The sequence below is a fragment of the Oncorhynchus clarkii genome, chromosome 5 (genome assembly GCF_045791955.1).
Source record: "Oncorhynchus clarkii lewisi isolate Uvic-CL-2024 chromosome 5, UVic_Ocla_1.0, whole genome shotgun sequence".
In the NCBI taxonomy this organism is placed as follows: Eukaryota; Metazoa; Chordata; class Actinopteri; order Salmoniformes; family Salmonidae; genus Oncorhynchus; species Oncorhynchus clarkii.
The window spans coordinates 7237972-7259427 of record NC_092151.1 but is presented as its reverse complement, the minus strand read 5'-3'; the positions used below and the strand labels follow the sequence as shown (position 1 = coordinate 7259427).

The following is a 21456-nucleotide window of genomic DNA, read 5'->3' as shown; positions in this document are numbered from 1 at the left end:
CCCTGATCCACCGCACGCTAGGCTCAGGTTTATGTCGTGCCGAAGCATTGCCCGCGCCACGCTTCGCTGGCTCTCTGTACGGACGCTTCAACCTCAGCGGAACCGTGGCTGACAGATCCAAAATGGACATTCCGAACTGAACATGCGGAGGTGGCAATCACCCGCCATTGTGTTCAATCAGTTTCTTCTTTGTTTATTCACCAAGCCCCAGTTAAACTGAATATCTTATCTCCTAAACGACTCATTTCATACTAGAATAAAAAAGGGGCTATAAACCTTCACTTACCATTTATTTTAATGAATTTAAACAAATATGGCATTCATAAAAATGTCAGTTTAAATGTTAAGAAGATTCGTTGATGTGAGGATCAGTCTTAGCAGAGAAGGTGAATTGTTTCAATATACAATCCTGTTATCTTGTGTTCAGACCCTAAGCAAATTAACCCCCCAACACACACACACACACACACACTTCCTCAGACCGTGTAATCTACCCCTTCTACCTTCCATTCAGCTGATCTCTTTTCCACCCAATGAATCCAATATTGTATGCCTAATAATTAAATCAGATTTATTGCTTTTGTGCGTTTGATGGAATTATCTGCTCGTCCTATCAGTCCTTCTCCAGATAGCAGAGGCAATATAAACGTTTGGACCCTCTCACAAAGGCCCATGTATATTTCATCAGCTACAGCAAGAAGGCCAAACATCATACAGGACTGTTCAAACACAGCTGTTGTTCACGCACCCCTTCACTGGACTGCCCTCAATGGATAGATTTAAAGTATCATATTTGCTTGCATGTCTACTTTTTTTGATTCTATAATATTTTCTATTCTTTTTTTTCCCGCCCCAGCCAGATAACAGAGCTACCTACAGATCTGCAACACACCTGCTATCCCAGACACTTCTCTGATAATGGACTGATAACTGTCAACTGGATTGAAACTGTCCTGCATGTTTTCAAAAAATGTCTAAGGTTCAATTTCAGCAGATTTGATAATACAGCTATGGACAAAACAAAATAAACTGCTATTGGATGTCTATTTAATCTCCCTACTAACATACAGTAATTCAATGTAGAAATAAATTGATAAAGACAAATATCTTTGATTTTACATCCAGGCCCAAATTCTTTTTGGTCACAGTACATTTCAGACAAAGTATTTAAGTAGCTGATTTCTTCTTTAAGATACACATATATGTCAATAATCCTTGCTCAACAGGACCATTCTATGGATGACATTTGGTGAAAATTTGATGAAAATTTCAAAAATAATTGTATTTTTTTGTTATTATTGAGGTGCTTGAGCTAAATATTATTTCGTTTTTAACTCATTTCCACACTACAGGTTTTGTAAATATTATTGGGTTTTTAACTCATTTCCACACTACATGTGTGTATAATATTATTGGGTTTTTAACACATTTCCACACTACAGGTGTGTATAATATTATTGGGTTTTTAACACATTTCCACACTACAGGTTTTGTAAATATTATTGAGTTAACTCATTCCACACCGCAGGTTTGTTAAATATTATTGGGTTTTTAACTAATTCCACACGACAGGTTTGTTAAATATTGTTAGGTTTTTAACTCATTTCCACACTAAAGGTTTTGTAAATATTATTGAGTTAACTCATTCCACACTGCAGGATTTTTAAATATGAATGGGTTTTTAACTAATTCAACACGACAGGTTTGTTAAATATTATTGGGATTTTAACTCATTTCCACACTACAGGTTTTGCCGTGCATACACCTATTGCTTTTCACCATATCAAGAGACAAGTAATGAGGCAAATTCAGGTAACTAGCCAACGTTAGATAAGAACATGCTGCTTCACCTGTCCTGTGTGATATTATTCAGGTATTAGTAAAAAAAAACAAAGTTGCTTCTGTTGTCTCTCACTCTACCTCCCTAATACCCAAGAACAGATCTGCTGATTTTACTCACTCTGTAAGAGTGAGGCCTCTGTAATACAAATTGCAGAGGACAAAAATGTTGTTTTTTTTTCAATCTAATTGACTGCGTCCCAAAATGGCACTCTATTTCCCTACATAGTGCACTACTTTTGAACCGAGCCCTTTAGGGCCCTGGTCAAACATAGTGCACTATATAGGAAATAGGGTGCATTTTGGGACATATATACTAGGAGTAAGGCTCCATTCCCAGCTGGAGGAGCTCAGGCCTCCCCTCTCTGATCCCTGCACCTGCCCTGCATAGGAGGGGCACACAGCGCAGGGCCAAAGAATGTCTGGTCAAGCGACCGGCCGGCGCAGGCCAACAAAGGCCCACTTCAGGACAGATTACAACTTCAACAGGAGACTCTTTGATCGGGCTACTTTGAAAACATCATCGATATCAAGATCAACCCTCGAGGTCAAAAAAGCCATTTCAAAATGCTGTGTGTGTGTGTGTGTGTGTGTGTGTGCGCGTGCGCGTGCGCGTGCGCGTGCGCGTGTGCGTGTGTGCGTGTGTGTGTGTGTGTGTGTGTGTGCGTGCAGATGTGTCATGCCCGTAGGGGGCACAGAGGCACGTGCTACCCGATCTGTCCTGTTTAAAAATAAAATAAAAAAAATAAATTGTTCTTGTCGTTTTAACTGTAATACTGCCACTTACCAATTTAATGAAGTTGTCTTTAGCCCCTCAACCTATCTCCCAGCCTCATAGCTACCAAGAAGCCATTTCAGGCTATCAATCAAGTTAGAATAACTACATGTAACTGCCAACATAAAGTGTCTCAACAGGGCGTTGGGCCATTAAGAACCAGAACCGCTTCAATGCACCTTGGTATGGATTCAAGAAGTGTCTTGAACTCTATTGAAAGGATGAGACACCATTCTTCCACGAGGTATACCATCATTTGGGGTTTTTGTTGATGGTGGTGGAAAATGCTATCGCACCCGCCTTGTATAAGTGTTCAATTGGATTGAGATCTGGTGACTGAGACCGCCATGGCATGTGGCTTACACCGTTGTCATGCTCATCAAACCTTTCAGTGACCACTCGTGCCCTGTGGATGGGGGCATTGGCATCCTATGGGGGCATAGTCATGGTGGAAAAAAATTATAGCCTGCCCAGCATTTTTATATATGACCCTAAGCATGATGGGATTTGAATTGCTTAATTAACTCAGGAACCACTCCTGTGTGGAAGTGCCTGCTTTCAATATACAGTACTTTGCATTCCACATTTACTCAAGTGTTTCCATTATTTGGTCAGTTACCTGTATCTTGGCTGGCATGCCTGTTTGCAAAGTTGGTAGACTTTAGAAAAGCAAGCAATAACTAAATGTACTGAATAAGACTCACGTTCCTTTCAATATTTTACCCAGATTTTAGTAGAGATGCAGAGAAGCATGTTAAGTTTCTTTAAAAAAAGGACCACCAGTCAGAAGGATACAGACAGCTCAAGCGGTATGTTTAGATATGCAGGAAAATATATATATACAGTGCATTCGGGAAGTATTCAGACCCCTTGACTTTCTCCACATGTTGTTACTTTACAGCCTTATTCTAAAATGGATTCAATTTTTTTTTCCCTCATCAATCTACACACAATACTCCATAATGACATCACAATACTTCATAATGACATCACAATACTCCATAATGACATCACAATACTCCATCATGACATCACAATACCCCATAATGACATCACAATACTCCATAATGACATCACAATACTCCATAATGACATCACAATACCCCATAATGACATCACAATACTCCATAATGACATCACAATACTCCATAATGACATCACAATACCCCATAATGACATCACAATACTCCATAATGACAAAGGGAAAACTGGTTTAAAAATATAAAAGTTTAAAAAAGGAACTTATTTACATAAGTATTCAGACCCTTTGCTATGAGACTCGAAATTGAGCTCAGATGCATCCTGTTTCCATTAATCATCCTTGAGATATTTCTACAACTTGATTGGAGTCCACCTGTGGTAAATTCTATTGATTGGACATGATTTGGAAAGGCACACACCTGTCTATATAAGGTCCCACAGTTGACAAAAACCAAGCCAAGAGGTTGAAGGAATTGTCCGTAGAGCTCCGAGTCAGGATTGTGTCGAGGCACAGATCTGGGGAAGGGTACCAAAACATTTCTGCAGCATTGAAGGTCCTCTGTGGAGATGGGAGAACCTTCCAGAAGGACAACCATCTCTGCAGCACTCTACCATAAAGGCCAGACGGAAGCCACTCCTCAGTAAAAGGCACATGACAGCCCGCTTGGAGTTTGCCAAAAGGCACCTCAAGGACTCTCAGACCATGAGAAACAAGATTATCTGGTCTGATGAAACCAAGATTGAACACTTTGGCCTGAATGCCATGGGTCACGTCTGGAGGAAACATGTCACCATCCCTACTGTGAAGCATGGTGGTGGCAGCATCATGTTGTGGGGATGTTTTTTCAGCATCAGGGACAGAGAGACTTGTTAAGATTGAGGGAAAGATGAACAGAGCAAAGTACAGAGAGATCCTTGATGAAAACCTGCTCCAGAGTGCTCAGGACCTCAGACTGGGGCAAAGATTCACCTTCCAACAGGACAACGACCCTAAGTACACAGCCAAGACAGCGCAGGAGTGGCTTCGGGACAAGTCTCCGAATGTCCTTGAGTGGCCCAGCCAGATCCCAGACTTGAACCCGATTGAACATCCCTGGAGAGACCTGAAAATAGCTGTGCAGCAACGCTCACCATCCAACTTGACTGAGCTTGAGAGGATTTGCAGAGAAGGGGGGGGGGGGGGGGGGGGGGGGCATAAAGTTGAACTGACAATACTAGGCATGCATGATTAAAAATAAAATTCACATTTAACCTAATGTTGACTGAATGGTGGTGTAAAGTGGTCCAAACAATATTACAATGCATGATAATAACGTTCTCCAGAGAAACATGAACGTTCATCATCCTTCACCTTTTCACTAGTTATTAAGTCACTTTAATAATTCTACCTACATGTACATATAACCTCAATTACCTCGACTATCCGGTGCCCCCTCACATTGACTCTGTACCGGTACCCCCTGTATACAGCCCCTCTTTTGTTATTTTACCTCAGCTCAAAATTTGATTTGAAAACATTTCAGGTTCAAAGGTTATGCCTGTCCTGGGAAAGGTCTCAAACTGAGAAACCATCGTCTGAAAGCTCTCTCAGGTTAGCCTGTACTGCCACCAAGTGTTGTTCACACGTCATTTCATAAATAACCCCCCCCCCCATGTTCTTTTTTTTTTATCATGCAAAGAGGCATCATTGTGGTCTCAAGAATATACAAATATAACCACAGGGAAAAGCATGCGCAGGATATCAAAGTCATATGCTTAGTATTTTCATTCATTTAGAACCATATACACCCAACGTTTCCAATAGGTATTTTTCAAGAATGTCCTGCCAAATAACTTCTTCCTTTTCGTTTTTTTTCTGCCAAATATCAGCTCATCGTCTCACTACGTTGCACATCAGGGTTGTATTTAATATGTGTTTTCTTTCGGATGAGATGAACTCAAATATGTCATTTAAAAGACATGATTTGAACTTTAAGAATTTAGGGGGGGGGGGGGGACATTGTTGTATGCCAACATTATGTATGAATCTACAGAAGTAAGAATCTGTCCGATAAACCTGCCACGTTTTTAGAAGGCCCTCCTCCAACCATGATTCCGACTCATCTGGCAACCCAGACAGTGAGGGCGGGCTGGGGGCGGGTTTGTTTACATTGCTCATCATGCGCCATGCGATTCTTGGTTACGTGATGACGTGGGCTGAAAGATTTCCAGTGGAACTCGGAAGAGAAGCGACTGTTGTATTCTAAATCAAGAGATAGAAATGAAATCGAAGGTGAGACAACTCTATGTTTCATGCACGTACAATACCGAGATATTGACGTATGGCCAGTCATTCTTGAAAACTTAGAAATTCATCTTAATCGTCAGGATTTGATGTATTCAGTGCATGGCTACTTGGTTAGCGCCATAGGCTAGCCTAGCTATCCAGCTTCTGCAACATGATTTTTCAGGATCGGGTGAATCACAAGGAAAATGGAAATGTGACACTTGCAACGTAGTATTCGGTATGCAAATAGGTGGGCACATAACAGTTTGCCGATGTTGAAATCAAAAGCTATATAGCTTACCTACGTTTTTACCTAATGGAGTTTTCAATTGTATTTTGTTGGTCACAGCTTATATCATTGAGTACCATTATTGAGTGCACACCCCACGTATGTAAATGATAATGGCCATCTTTAGCAAGTTGAAGCTACTCCGTGTGGTCTCCTTTGATGAATATGATTATGGAATATGTCGCTACGGTCTTATAAATTGGCATGGATAGTTAATCATAGATGTTGTGTTTTTATCGCATCTCCTAGCTAAGTGGGAGTGAACGTTTACTGGTATTATGTTCTATAACTTGTAGATCGATAGGACTGTGGTCTTTCTTTTCTATTACCTGTAGGGAACACAATATATTGTCTATACTTGGATTGTAGCTTGTTTTTTTAAACTTATGGGTGGCACAAATTGCAATATGGGGGAAAGGAATAGGCAGGGTGCAAATTTAAAACAGTAGTATTTAATATACTTTAAAAAGTGTAGTGTTTTTGCAAACATTATTGTAGTATTTATTAAAGTACTTTTTTGAGGATAATATTATAGTATTTACTATAGTATTATACAGTATACTGCAACATTCTATAGTAGGTACTACACATGATCAAGCGATACTACAATCTGCAGTATAGTATTCTACAGTATACTATATAATTCTATAGTAAGTACTGTAGTATTTTTTTAATGTGGGTACATGTACATATCTACCTCAATACTCCAGTATCTCTGCACATTGTACATGTGGTACTGGCACTTACCATGTATATAGCTTCCTCTCTGTGGCACTGGCACTGATTCTGTATATAGCTGACCCTATATGTAGCTGGCCTTGTACATAACTGACCCTGTATATATCTTCCTCTCTTATTTATTGTGGGGTTTTTTTTATTCTTATTTTGTTATTAGTTCTACTTGTTTATATTGAATACTGCACTGTTGGGTAGGGCTTGCAAGTTAAGCATTTTCCCTGTATAAGTGGATGTCTCAAATAAAACTTGATCTTAAACAATACAGGAAATAGAACACACGTAGTTAACTTCAACACAATTAAAAGGATAGTTCATGCAAAATCTATATTTGGATCAAATTACCTTTACCTTGAGTTGTGTCTGAAGGCCCATGATGACAGAATCCACAATTATGCATTATCTACTTCTGGCTAACAGCCTGGAGTTAGCATATTAGCATAATCAGTTTTCCATGAGTGGAAACAGCCAATCCGATGTTATCAAAGCTGGAGCTACCAGTTTGTACACCAGATATGTGATAACTATGTTACCATGATGGTCATTACAGGAAAGCCCTATATAAAACGACGCCATAGATTGTTCAACTAACCTGTTTTTGGCAAAACTTCCTTTGTTCTCGATTCGGGGGAAAAAAGTATGTTTCAAATGTCCATGTCCAATTGACGGTGGTTCTACAAAAACCCACGAAAACTCAGAAAGATTTCAAATCCACATTTGGCACCAAGTGAGGAGTTCCCTCGTCATTTAAGCTGCCAGGCATCTTGCATTTCCCAACGTCTTTGCAGGAACTAGTTGTTTCTATGTGACGCGGCCACACAGTGCTACCAAAACAAAGATCTACACACATTCAAGAGGCATTTCTCACTTGGTACAAAACATGGATTTAATATCTTTCAGAGTTTTCACTGACATTTGTAGAAACACCTGCACCTGGACAGCTGACATTTCTAAGATACTTTTTATCACTGAATCGAGAACGAATAAAGTTTTGCCAGGAACAGGTTAGCTATCACATACAGTGGGGCAAAAAAAGCATTTAGTCAGCGACCAATTGTGTAAGTTATCCCACTTAAAAAGATGAGAGAGGCCTGTAATTTTCATCATAGGTACACTTCAACTATGACAGACAAAATGAGGAAAAAAATCCAGAAAATCACATTGTAGGATTTTTAATGAATTTATTTGCAAATTATGGTGGAAAATAAGTATTTGGTCACCTACAAACAAGCAAGATTTCTGGCTCTCACAGACCTGTAACTTCTTCTTTTAATAGGCTCCTCTGTCCTCCACTCGTTACCTGTATTAATGGCACCTGTTTGAACTTGTTATCAGTATAAAAGACACCTGTCCACAACCTCAAACAGTCACACTCCAAACTCCACTATGGCCAAGACCAAAGAGCTGTCAAAGGACACCAGAAACAAAATTGTAGACCTGCACCAGGCTGGGAAGACTGAATCTGCAATAGGTAAGCAGCTTGGTTTGAAGAAATCAACTGTGGGAGCAATTATTAGGAAATGGAAGACATACAAGACCACTGATAATCTCCCTCGATCTGGGACTCCACGCAAGATCTCACCCAGTGGGGTCAAAATGATCACAAGAACGGTGAGCAAAAATCCCAGAACCACGCGGGGGGGACCTAGTGGCCTAGCCAGTCTCCAGATCTCAACCCCATAGAAAGTCTTTGGAGGGAGTTGAAAGTCCGTGTTGCCCAGCAACAGCCCCAAAACATCACTGCTCTAGAGGAGATCTGCATGGAGGAATGGGCCAAAATACCAGCAACAGTGTGTGAAAACCTTGTGAAGACTTACAGAAAACGTTTGACCTCTGTCATTGCCAACAAAGGGTATATAACAAAGTATTGAGATAAACTTTTGTTATTGACCAAATACTTATTTTCCACCATCATTTGCAAATAAATTCATAACAAATCCTACAATGTGATTTTCTGGATTTTTTTCTTCTCATTTTGTCTGTCATAGTTGAAGTGTACCTATGATGAAAATTACAGCCCTCTCTCATCTTTTTAAGTGGGAGAACTTGCACAATTGGTGGCTGACTAAATACTTTTTTTGCCCCACTGTATATCTAGCGAAAAAAAATAACAACAGTCTCACGGCGAAGAAAACGTGGACAGGTTCTTTGCGAGTATTGACATACAGGAAGTTGTGGCTTGCAGTGCAGCTTTGATAACATTGGTTTCGGCTGTTTCCACTCATATGCTAACTCCAAGCTGTCGCCGGAAGAAATTTTCAGATTCTGTCACCATGGGCCTTCAGACACAACTCAAGGTAAGGCATTCAGACCCACATATAGACTTTGCATGAACTATCCTTTTATGTTTTATTTGTTCTGATCTACACTGACTGTACAAAACATTAAGAACACCTGCTCTTTCCATGACACATACTGGAAAAAGGTGAAAGCTATAATCCCTTATTGTTAAATCCACTTCAGTCAGTGTAGATGAAGGGGAGGAGACAGGTTAAAGAAGGATTTTTAAGCCTTGAGACAATTGAGACATGGATTGTGTATGTGTGCCATTCAGAGAGCGAATGGACAAGACAACATATTTAAGTGCCTTTGAACAGGGTATGGTAGTAGATGCCAGGCGCACCGGTTTGCGTCAAGAACTGCAACGTTGCAGGGTTTTTCACACTCAACAGTTTCCCGTGTGTATCAAGAATGGTCCACCACCCAAAGGACATCCAGCCAACTTGACATAACTGTGGCTAACAAGGGTCAGCATCCCTATGGAATGCTTTCGACAACGAATTGAGAGTGTTCTGAGGGCAAAGGGCGGGAGGTGCAACTCAATATTAGGACGTTGGGCCTAATGTTTGGTATACTCAGTGTAAATCTATAACCCACATAGTTAACATCAACACAATTAATGACCTGTTCATGTTCTACATATTCTAGATCTAGACCCCTGGCTGCCATGGAGTCTGAGGGGAATGTGCTCCGCGTGGACTTCCCAAACTTCTCCGGAACCATGCTGCAGAAGCTCAACCAGCAGCGGCAGAGGGGCCAGCTCTGTGACATCATCGTAGTCATCCAGGGACACCAGTACCGTGCTCACCGGGCCATCTTGGCCGCCAGTTCGCCCTACTTCTGCGACCAAGTGCTCCTTAAAAACAGCGCCCGCTGCGTTTTACCTGACGTCATGCACCCGTGCGTGTTCGAACGTCTCCTCCTCTCTTGCTACACGGGCACCCTGCACCTACCTGCCGGCGAGGTGGTAGCTTTCCTCACGGCAGCTAGCTTCCTCCAGATGTGGCACGTGGTGGACAAATGCACTGAGCTCTTAGAGGTGGTAGGAAGCGGCGCTAGCACATTAGTGCACAAGTCTTCTGGTGGGCTGAGGGACAGGCCTTTCCCTGGGGACAGTAGCTACCACAGCCCTGGGGATGGCTCCATGGGCCTGGAGGATGGTGGAGGAGGAGGAGCAGTAGAGGGCTTTGCCAAAATGGAGATGGACCAGCTCCTAGAGAACAGCTTCTCCCCTCCCACTCTGGAGAACAACAGCACCCAGCCCAGCGGAAGCTGCTCGCCACCGGTCGACCACGATGGCTCAGGTAGTGAGGTCGCCAGCCAGGATGGGGACGTTGAAGAGGGTGGCGAGGGGGACTACCAGTACTCCAGACCTGCCTATGTCCCACCCAGTATCATGGGCCACAGGAAATGGGTCCACGTAAAGTCAGAAAGGCGCGCAGATTGCAAGGGCGACGGGGCCCTCTTTAGCGGGGACCCTGCGGTCACTGACCCTGAGCAGCTGAAACTTACCCACTCCCAGGCCTCAGCCAGCAGGAGCTCCCTGGACCACGGCATTGATGAGAAACCTGTGGCTCAGCTGGAGGAGAGCCTGGAGGAGGATCCTCTGGACTTCTACGGTACCTCCATAGAGGGCTTCTCCACCGACAAGGCCGACGGGACACCGCTTGGACTGAAAGATGACCTACTAGAAGGGGCAACTGGAGTTGAGGAGAGTGGTGGTGGGGGAGAAGGAACCCCTGGTGGCCTCCAGGAAGAGACCTCCCACTCAGGCTTCGCCTCAGTGGTCTACAAGCTGTACCCCTGCCAGTGTGGCAAGAGCTTCACTCACAAGAGCCAGCGGGACCGGCACATGAGCATGCACCTGGGCTTGCGGCCTTACGGCTGCGCCGTGTGTGGCAAAAGTTTCAAGATGAAACACCACCTGGTGGGCCACATGAAGATTCACACGGGCGTAAAGCCCTACGAGTGCAGCCTGTGTGCCAAACGCTTCATGTGGCGGGACAGCTTCAACCGTCACACGTCCTCCTGCACCAGGGTCCATCAGGCCCGGTGCGCCGTCAATGAGCAGGCTGCCCAGATCTGCTGATCTCGGATGTTATTTCCAAACCACCATTCACCTCGTCTCCCTCCCCCCTCCACCACTATCCCATATCAGTTTCACTGAATAGGCTGCTCAGATGTGCCTGTCCCGGGATCAGATTAAGACCGTGCTGCTTGGATGACCACCTTCCAATCAGTTTAGCTGGATTTAGAATTATATATCCGAGCGGCGGCCTGAGCCACCGACGCATCACATGTAACTGATCCAAGATCAGAATCCTGGAAAGCTTTGTAGTCTGGTCAGATCTGCTTGTGTGGAATCAGAACCTTAGGTCCTGCGGTGTGTGGACTGCTATACAGGGCATTCTGAAAGTATTCAGACCCCTTGACTTTATCCTACTCATGTTACGTTTCAGCCTTATTCTAAAGTGTATTAAATCGTTTTTTTTATTCCCCTTATCAATTTACACACAAGACCCCATAATGACAAAGCAAAAACAGGTTTTTGCTAATTTATTAAAAATAAAACATGTAAATATCACATTTACATAAGTATTCAGACCCCTTTACTCGGTACTTTGTTGAAACATATTTGGCAACGATTACAGCCTTGAGTCTTCTTGGGTATGACGCTACAAGCTTGGCACACCTGTATTTGGGGAGTTTCTCCCATTCTCTGCAGATCCTCTCAAACTCTGCACAGCTATTTTCAGGTCACTCCAAAGATGGTCGATCGGGTTCAAGTCCGGGCACTGGCTGGGCCACTCAAGGACATTCAAGAACTTGTCCCGAAGCCACTCCTACTCTGTCTTGGCTGTGTGCTTAGGGTCTTTGTCCTGTTGGAAAGTGAACCTTCGCCCCAGTGTGGGGTCCTGAGCGCTCTGCAACAGGTTTTCAGGTTTTCATCAAGGATCGCTCTGTTCTTTGCTCTGTTCATCTTTCTCTCGATCCTGAGTAGTCTCCCAGTCCCTGCCGCTGAAAAACATATCCACAGCGTGATGCTGCCACCACCATGCTTCACCGTAGGGATGGTGCAAGGTTTCCTCCAGGCGTGACGCTTGGCATTCAGGCCAAAGAGTTCAATCTTGGTTTCATCAGACCAGAGAATCTTGTTTCTCATGGTTGAGAGTCCTATGGGTGCCTTTTGGCAAACTCCAAGTGGGCTGTCGTGTGCCTTTTACTGAGGAGTGGCTTCCGTCTGGCCACTACCATAAAGATCTGATTGGTGGAGTGCTGCAGAGATGGTTGTCCTTTTGGAAGGTTCTCCCATCTCCACAGAGGAACTCTGGAACTCTGTCAGCATGATCATCGGGTTATTGGTAACCTCTGAGCAAGGCCCTTCACCCCCTAGGAAGAGTCTTGGTGGTTCCAAACTTCTTCCATTTAAGAATGATGGAGACCACTCTGTTCTTTGGGACCTTCAATGCTGCAGAATGTTTTTGGTACCCTTCCCCAGATCTGTGCCTCGACAAAATCCTGCCTCGGAGCTCTATGGCTTGGTTTTTGCTCTGACATGCACTGTCAACTGTGGGACCTTTTATATAGACAGGTGTGTGCCTTTCCAAATAATGTCCAATCAATAGAATTTACCACAGGTTGACTCTGATCAAGTTGTAGAAACATCTCAAGGATGATCTTTATGGGGGTATTGTGTGTAGATTTATAAGGATTTTTAAAATGTATTTAATCTATTTTAGAATAAGGCTGTAACGTAACAAAATGTGGACAAAGTCAAGGGCTCTGAATAATTTCCGGAATGGACTGCAGCTACTTAACAGGAGCGATGTGGAGTGTATGTAAATTGACTTTGGAGCAAGAATGTGTTTGGTCACACATCCAATGTGGGGTCTACGTTACCTCAATGTTCTCACATAGACACAACCACAGCCATTACATTTACTGTTTAAAAAAAAATGGGCCTTTCTTTTGTTAACTATGTGGATGAGGATTATTCTTATTTCCTTCAGTCCCCCTCATTTAGAAAGTGTCCCTTTCCTCAGGTGTCTGGATGTTGGGAGAGCAGTGCTGTTCATCATATCAATTAGCCAGCGATTCCCCTGATGAGTCTTCATTTTGAAACCTCACATGTCGTTTGCCATCCAATGACTTTATCATATCTATCACTTCAAAAATAATTGTGTATAAATATCTAATTTATTGATGTTTTTTTTTTTGGGGGGGGGATCGTGTAAATGAGACAATGTATCTTGGACATACTGGTACATTTGTAGGAAATTATGGTAGGTTTACATGATGTTGAGGTGTGCCAATGTACTGTAGTTAGGTCAATAAAACATGAGGATACTGAGCTATGGAATAGTGCTTTTGATATTGATTTGTGCATTCTATTTGCCGTTTTGAACATACTTTAGTTTAAAGGGGCGATCAGTAGTTGAAACAATAACAAAGAGTTCTCTCCGCCCCCTGTTTCTGTTAAAAGTTGAGGGACGGCGCTGGAGAAATGTAACTGCTCTCAAATTCGTAGACGGAGCTGTGGATGCCAGGACTGAACATCCATGATATCAACATGATAGTTTTAACCATGGTTTGAGGATATATAGTGTTGGTTTACATTGTTTGCAAACATTGGTGTAAAATAAGATTATATGTTGGGTTCTGATGCGGGTAGGACAGTTGAACAAGCTCAGAGGCATAAGTTATATTCTTCAAGTCCAAAAATGGATGTAAGCAATTGCAGATTGCCTCTTTTTAAATGAGATACACATTTCAATTTTGGAAATAGCATTCTTTGAGGCACTCCAAATATGTACAGTGCCTTCAGAAAGTATTCTACCTCCTGACTAATTCTACGTTTAGTTGTGAATTCAAAATGGATTAGATAGATATTTTCTCACCCATCAACACACAACATCCCATAATAACAAAGTGAAAACATGTTTTTTGACAATACAGAAATATCTCATTTACATAAGTATTCACACCCCTGAGTCAATACTTTGTAGAAGCACCGTTGGCAGCGATTACAGCTGTGAGTCTTTCTGGGTGAGTTTCTAAGAGCTGTTGACACCTGGATTGTGCAACATTTGCCCATTATTCCAATTCAAAATTCTTCAAGCTCAGTCAAATGGGTTGTTGATCATTGCTTGACAACCATTTTCAGGTCTTGCCATAGATTTTCAAGTAGATTTAAGTCAAACTGTATCTCATCCACTCAGGATCATTCACTGTCTTCTTGGCAAGCAACTCCAGTGTAGATTTGGCCTTGTGTTTTAGGTTATTGTCCTGCTGAAAGATGAATTAATCTCCCAATGTCTGGTGGAAAGCAGACAACCAGGTTTTCCTCTAGAATGTTGTCTGTGCTTAGCTCCATTCTGTTTTATTTTTCATCCTGAAAAACTCCCCAGTCCTTAACAATTACAAGCATACCCATAACATGATACAACCAACACTGTGCTTGACAATATGGAGTGCTACTCAGTAATGTGTTGTATTGGATTTTCCCCAAACATAACACTTTGTATTCAGGACAAAAAGTGAATTGCTTTACCACATTTTTTTGCAGTATTACTTTAGTGCCTTGTTGCAAACAGGATGCATATTTTGGAATATTTGTATTCTGTACAGGCTTCCTTCTTTTCCACCTGTCAATTCGGTTAGTATTGTGGCGTAATTAAAACGTTGTTGATTCATCCTCAGTTTTCACAGCCATTGAACTCTGTAAGTGTTTTAAAGTCACCATTGGCCTCATGGTGAAATCCCTGAGCGGTTTCCTTCCTCTCTGGCAACTGAGGTAGGAAGGATGCCTGTATCTTTGTAGTGACTGGTTGTATTGATACACCATCCAAAGTGTAATTAATAACTTCACCATGCTCAAAGGGATATTCAATGTCTGCTTTTTTATTTTTTCCCATGTACCAATAGGTGTCCTTCTTTGCAAGGCATTGGAAAACCTCCCTGGTCTTTGTGGTTGAATCTGTGTTTGAAATTCACTGCTCGACTGAGTGGCCTTACAAATAATTGTATGTGTGGGGTACAAAGATGAGGTGGTAATTAAAAAAAATAATAAACTTATTATATGACTTGTTAAGCCAATTTCTACTCCTGAACTAAATTCAGGCTGTAACACAACAAAATGTGGAAAAAGTCAAGGGGTGTGAATACTTTCTGAAGGCACTGTATGTATATATAGAGGCACTCAAACCTAGTTTGAACTAGAGCATGACTTTCTGCCAGTAGGCTACCTGTTAGCTAGCCTACATGTTCGTACAGTCAGCCACATAAAGATTGTCTGTAACATAATACAACAATAATTTTAAATGATGCCTGGCGTTTCAAGTCTGCTGTTTTATGCTCGCTAGGTTTGTGATTAATTCAATTATATTTCCAAACAACAATTTATATATATATATAATTTTTGTAAAAATGTTACCCCTTTTTCTCCCCAATTTCGTGGTATCCAATTGTTAGTATCTTGTCTCATCGCTACAACTCCCGTATTGGCTCGGGAGAGACGAAGGTCGAAAGCCATGCGTCCTCCGAAACACACCCCAACCAAGCCGCACTGCTTCTTAACACAGCACGCATCCAACACGGAAGCCAGCCGCACCAATGTGTCGGAGGAAACACCGTGCACCTGGCGACCTGGTTAGCGTGCACTGCTCCCGGCCCGCCACAGGAGTCGCTAATGCGTGATGAGACAAGGACACCCCTACCGGCCAAACCCTCCCTAACCCGGACGGAGTCTCAGAGTCTCTGGTGGCACAGCTAGCACTGCGATGCAGTGCCCTATACCACTGCGCCACCCGGGAGGCTACAATTGATATATTTAACCGGAAACCTCAAAGACATACAGTACCAGACAGAAGTTTGCACACACCTACTCATTCAAGGATTTTTCTTTATTTTCTACATTGTAAACTATGAAATAACACATGGAATCATGTAGTAACCAAAAAAGTGTAAAACAAATCTAAATATATTTTATATGTGAGATTAGCAGCGACCCTTTGCCTTGATGACAGCTTTGCACACTCTTGGTATTCTCTCATCCAGCTTCATGAGGTAGTCACCTAGAATGCATTTTAATTAACAGGTGTACTTTTCTTAAAAGTTCATTTGTGGAATTTATTTCCTTCTTAATGCATTTGAGCCAATCAGTTGTGTTGTGACAAGGTAGGGATGGTGTCCAGAAGATATCCCTATTTGGTAAAAGACCAAGTCCATATTATGGCAAGAACAGCTCAAATAAGTAAAGAGAAACGACAGTCCATCATTACTTTAAGACATGACAGTCAGTCAATATGGAACATTTCAAGCACTTTGAAAGTTTCTTCGAAGTGCAGTCACAAAAACCATCAAGCGCTATGATGAAAGTGGCTCTCATGAGGACCGCCACAGGAAAGGAAGACCCAGAGTTACCTCTGCTGCAGAGGATAAGTTCATTAGATTTACCAGCCTCAGATTGCAGCCCAAATAAATTCTTCACAGAGTTTAAGTAGCAGACACATCTCCACATCAACTGTTCAGAGGAGACTGTGTGAAATCAGGCCTTCATGGTCGAATTGCTGCAAAGAAACAACTACTAAAGGACACCGATAAGAAGAAGAGACTTGCTTGGGTCAAGAAACATGAGCAATGGACATTAGACCGTGGAAATCTGTCCTTTGGTCTTAATGAGTCCACATTTGAGATTTTTGGTTCCAGCTGCTGAGCCTTTGTGAGACGCAGAGTAGGCTAACGGATTACCTCTGCATGTGTGGTTCCCACCGTGAAGCATGGAGGAGGAGGTGTGGAGGTGCTTTGCTGGTGACACTGATACTGATCCTAATAAAATACCAAATACCTGTCAGTGATTTATTTAGAATTCAGTGCACACTTAACCAGCATGGCTACCACAGCATTCTGCAGCGATACACCATCCCATCTGGTTTGCGCTTAGTGGGACTATCATTTGTTTTTCAACAGGACAATGACCCAAAACACACCTCCAGGCTGTGTAAAGGTTATTTGAACAAGGAGATTGATGGAGTGCTGCATCAGATGACCTGGCCTCCACAATGACCCGACTTCAACCCAACTGAGATGGTTTGGGATGAGTTGGACCGCAGAGTGAAGGAAAAGCAGCTAACGAGTGCTCAGCATAAAATATATTTTGATTTGTTACAAACTTTTTTGGGGGGGTTACTATATGATTCCATATGTGCTATTTCATAGTTTTGATGTCTTTACTATTATTATACAATGTAGAAAATAGTTTTTTTTTAAATAAAGAAAAACCTTTGAATGAGTAGGTGTGTCCAAACTTTTGACTGGTCCTGTATACTAAAACCTCAGCATATTTATCATCAAGTGTTTAACTATGTTTTTGGGAAGTAGGTATAAATAAATGTAAGATCACTGTACCCGTAGTTTGTAGTTACACAATCTGCTAATCAACATATTGAATATAGTTTATATGGTTTCTTACTACTGATATATTAATGATTGCTTTTTAGATAATTTATGACTGTTTTTGACATTGTTGCTATATTGTGACTTATAACTTCATTTTTGAATGAGCATGGGTTCCCAATTTAAGATGATCCTTGAAGAATGAAGGTGAAATTGTAATAAAAAAAAGTGAATATTGGTACTTATACCACAACAAGGAATTTGCCACAGTCTGTCCACCAATATCTTGTGTGGTTTAGGTTAAAACGTTATTTATGCTTCACGTCATTTTTTGGGGGGACCTGTCAGTTTGCCAGAATTGATTGACCTCTATTTGTACTGCTTGATAATAGGAATGTTTTTGTTAGAAATGTTTTTAAATGAACCTGGACTAACAAAGGTATTGCAAATGCCTGGAATACGTCATTTCTCATTACTTTGCAGCATTTTTTTTTATTACTGTTATACAATGATATTTTTGTATCGGCTGCTAACGCTAACAAAATACAATCATTTTAGAGTAACAGTTGTTAGTCTTTATCACGTGAAAGCTAACTTTGGTGCATTTAATGCAAAGTCTGAACTATATGATATGCATATGGAATTTGAAACTATGCTATTTGCTTACGTTCGACTTTTATCAGAAGTTCTGTAGGTTTTTGGATCATCTGGGGAAAATGTAGTTATCAATTGAAAATTACATTTCTTAGAATGATAGGCTTATGTATCGATAATGAAAGTGGACAGTGAGATTCTGCGCTAGTTGCTACTTTCGTGAAGATGCAAAGTCAGTTCCAAATATTGACAGCCCCTTGGTGAAGATGAGCACAAATAAAACACATTTTGAGCTATATTGTATGCAAAAAAATAATAATCGGAAATCTATATTATACCAATACAATTGCTCAGAGAAAGAGCTTTTTTTTTTTTAAATTAAATTGAACCTTTATTTAACTAGGCAAGTCAGTTAAGAACAAATTCTTATTTACAATGACGGCCTAGGAACAGTGGGTTAACTGTCTGTTCAGGGGCAGAACGACGGATTTTTACCTTGTCAGCTCGGGGATTTGATCTAACAACCTTTCTGTTACTGGCCCAATGATATAACTACTAGACTACCTGCTGTTTAACAAGTAATACTTTTTTCTCAAAAATATAGATAACGGCACTGAGCCTTTTTCTAAAAATGTCTTATGAGTTAGAGAACACATTGGGAGTGATCTCAATATAGAATCTTTCCAGATCCTTGATATCCTTCATCTGTACTTATGGACTGTCCTCTTCAATTGAAACCACCGGTTTACAATGGGGTTCAAGTTTGGAGACTGAGATGGCTATTGCAAAATGTTGTTTTTTGTGGTCAATTAACAATTTCTTTGTGGATTTTGATGCTTTGGGTTATTGTCTTGCTGGAAGACCCACTTGCGGCCAAGTTTCAGCCTCCTGGCAAAGTGAACCAGGTTACAACTATATTACTGGAAAAATTCAAATACAATTCTTCATTTTGAGGATAAAGAAAACATAAGGTTTGAACAATAGTAGCAATTGAGTTTGTTTGGGATGCGTCCCTATATTAGTGATTTAAATTAAAACTACCTCACGGAAATTAGCATATTTATTTTACTATCTAACGAAAGTTGCGGACAGTTTTCCAGAACCATTTCCTAACCCTTGCTTTGTCACCATTTTGAGATTTTCTTCTTATAGAAGAACTTTGTGAATGTTTTGTACAAAAATAAATGTTTTCAACAATAAACGTTTTTTCCCCCCCCCCCCGTGTAACATTTCATTGTGGATTTTTTGTTTGGAAGCCTCTACTTCCCCAGGTTACATTTAATTATTCCAGTGATATTGCCTGCGGGCTATTCCCTCTTATGCTTTTGTACATTGAACTACCTACCAACAGTGTGGCGTTAGAAAATGGCTCATCTTGGCTAGAATCTAAAGCATCACGTAGCAGGGTTGTCGCAATAACAGAATCACAATACCGCCATACCTGATTGTTGGCAACAAAAAAAGAACCTGAAGCAAACTGACCTCTATGGTCCTTTTTAAAACACGTCTGTATGTAAAAATCTTGTGTGATATAGTTTGGGAATAAACACGTGGCTCTTGGTGACAACTGAATGCTGTGTGTTTGCGACATTAGAAGAAAATATTCTCAAGAAATTAGGTTTGCTTCCTATTACTACTACTACTATGACCGAGTGGTTGACCCACATGACATCATCATCATACTGATAATGTCATCATTGTGACAGTATGGTGCTTTACTGCTAAGTTATGAAACACATCGCTAACTAATGTAACGGATCACTAACTAATGTAACAAATCATTAACTAATGTAACAATTCACTAACTAATGTAACAAATCATTAACTAATGTAACAATTCACTAACTAATTTAACAATTCACTAACTAATGTAACAATTCACTAACTAATGTAACAATTCACCAACTAATGTAACAGATCACTAAGTAATGTAACAAATCACCAACTAATATAACGGATCACTAAGTGATGTAATGGATCACTAAGTAATGTATCAAAACTCTAATGTAACAAATCACCAACTAATGTAACAAATCACCAACTAATGTAACAAATCCCTAACTAATGTAACGGATCACTAACTACTGTAATGGATCACTAAGTAATGTAACAAAACTCTAATGTAACAAATCACTAACTAATGTAACGGATCACTAAGTAATGTAAAGGATCACTAAGTAATGTAAAGGATCACTAAGTAATGTAATGGATCACTAACTAATGCAAAGAATCACTAACTACTGTAACGGATCACTAAGTAATGTAAAGGACCACTAACTAATGCAAAGAATCACTAACTAATGTAACGGATCACTAAGTAATGTAACAAAACTCTAATTTCACAAATCACTAACGAATGTAACAAATCCCCAACTAATGTAACGAATCACTAAGTAATGTAACAAATCACTAAGTAATGTAACGGATCACTAACTAATGTAACGGATAACAAAGTAATGTAACGGTTAACTAACTAAAGTAACAAATCACTAAGTAATGTAACGGATCACTAAGTAATGTAGCGGATCACTAACTAATGTAACGGATCACAAAGTAATGTAACGGTTAACTAACTAAAGTAACAAATCACTAAGTAATGTAACGGATCACTAAGTAATGTAACGGATCACTAACTAATGTAACGAATCACTAACTAATGTAACGGATCACTAACTAATGTAACGGATCACAAAGTAATGTAACGGTTAACTAACTAAAGTAACAAATCACTAACTAATGTAACGGATCACTAACTAATGTAACGGATCACTAAGTAATGTAACGGACCACTAACTAATATGAAGAATCACTAACTACTGTAACAGATCATTAAGTAATGTAACAAAACTCTAATTTCACAAATCAGTAACTAATGTAACAAATCACTAAGTAATGTAACAAATCACTAACTAATGTAAAGGATCACTAAGTAATGTAACGGATCACTAAGTAATGTAACAAATCACTAACTAATGTAACGGATCACTAAGTAATGTAACGGATCACTAAGTAATGTAACAAATCACTAACTAATGTAACGGATCACTAAGTAATGTAACGGATCACTAAGTAATGTAACAAATCACTAACTAATGTAACGGATCACTAACTAATGTAACGGATCACTAAGTAATGTAACAAATCACTAACTAATGTAACGGATCACTAACTAATGTAACAAATCACTAACTAATGTAACGCATCACTAAGCAATGTAACAAATCACTAAGTAATGTAACAAATCACTAACTAATGTAACGCATCACTAAGCAATGTAACAAATCACTAACTAATGTAACGCAT

At 40.6% G+C, this 21456-nt stretch overlaps 1 protein-coding gene across 1 annotated transcript; it reads left to right on the top strand.

Annotated features, from left to right (window-relative positions):
• The first annotated feature begins 5772 nt into the window (after nt 1-5772).
• Nucleotides 5773-19362, top strand: LOC139408282 (zinc finger and BTB domain-containing protein 43-like). Its single transcript, XM_071151987.1, has 3 exons — nt 5773-5867; nt 9814-14741; nt 14794-19362. The coding sequence occupies exon 2, from the start codon at nt 9833-9835 to the stop codon at nt 11252-11254; it is 1422 nt and encodes a 473-aa protein (XP_071008088.1). The 5' UTR covers nt 5773-5867; nt 9814-9832; the 3' UTR covers nt 11255-14741; nt 14794-19362.
• Nucleotides 19363-21456: the final 2094 nt, after the last annotated feature.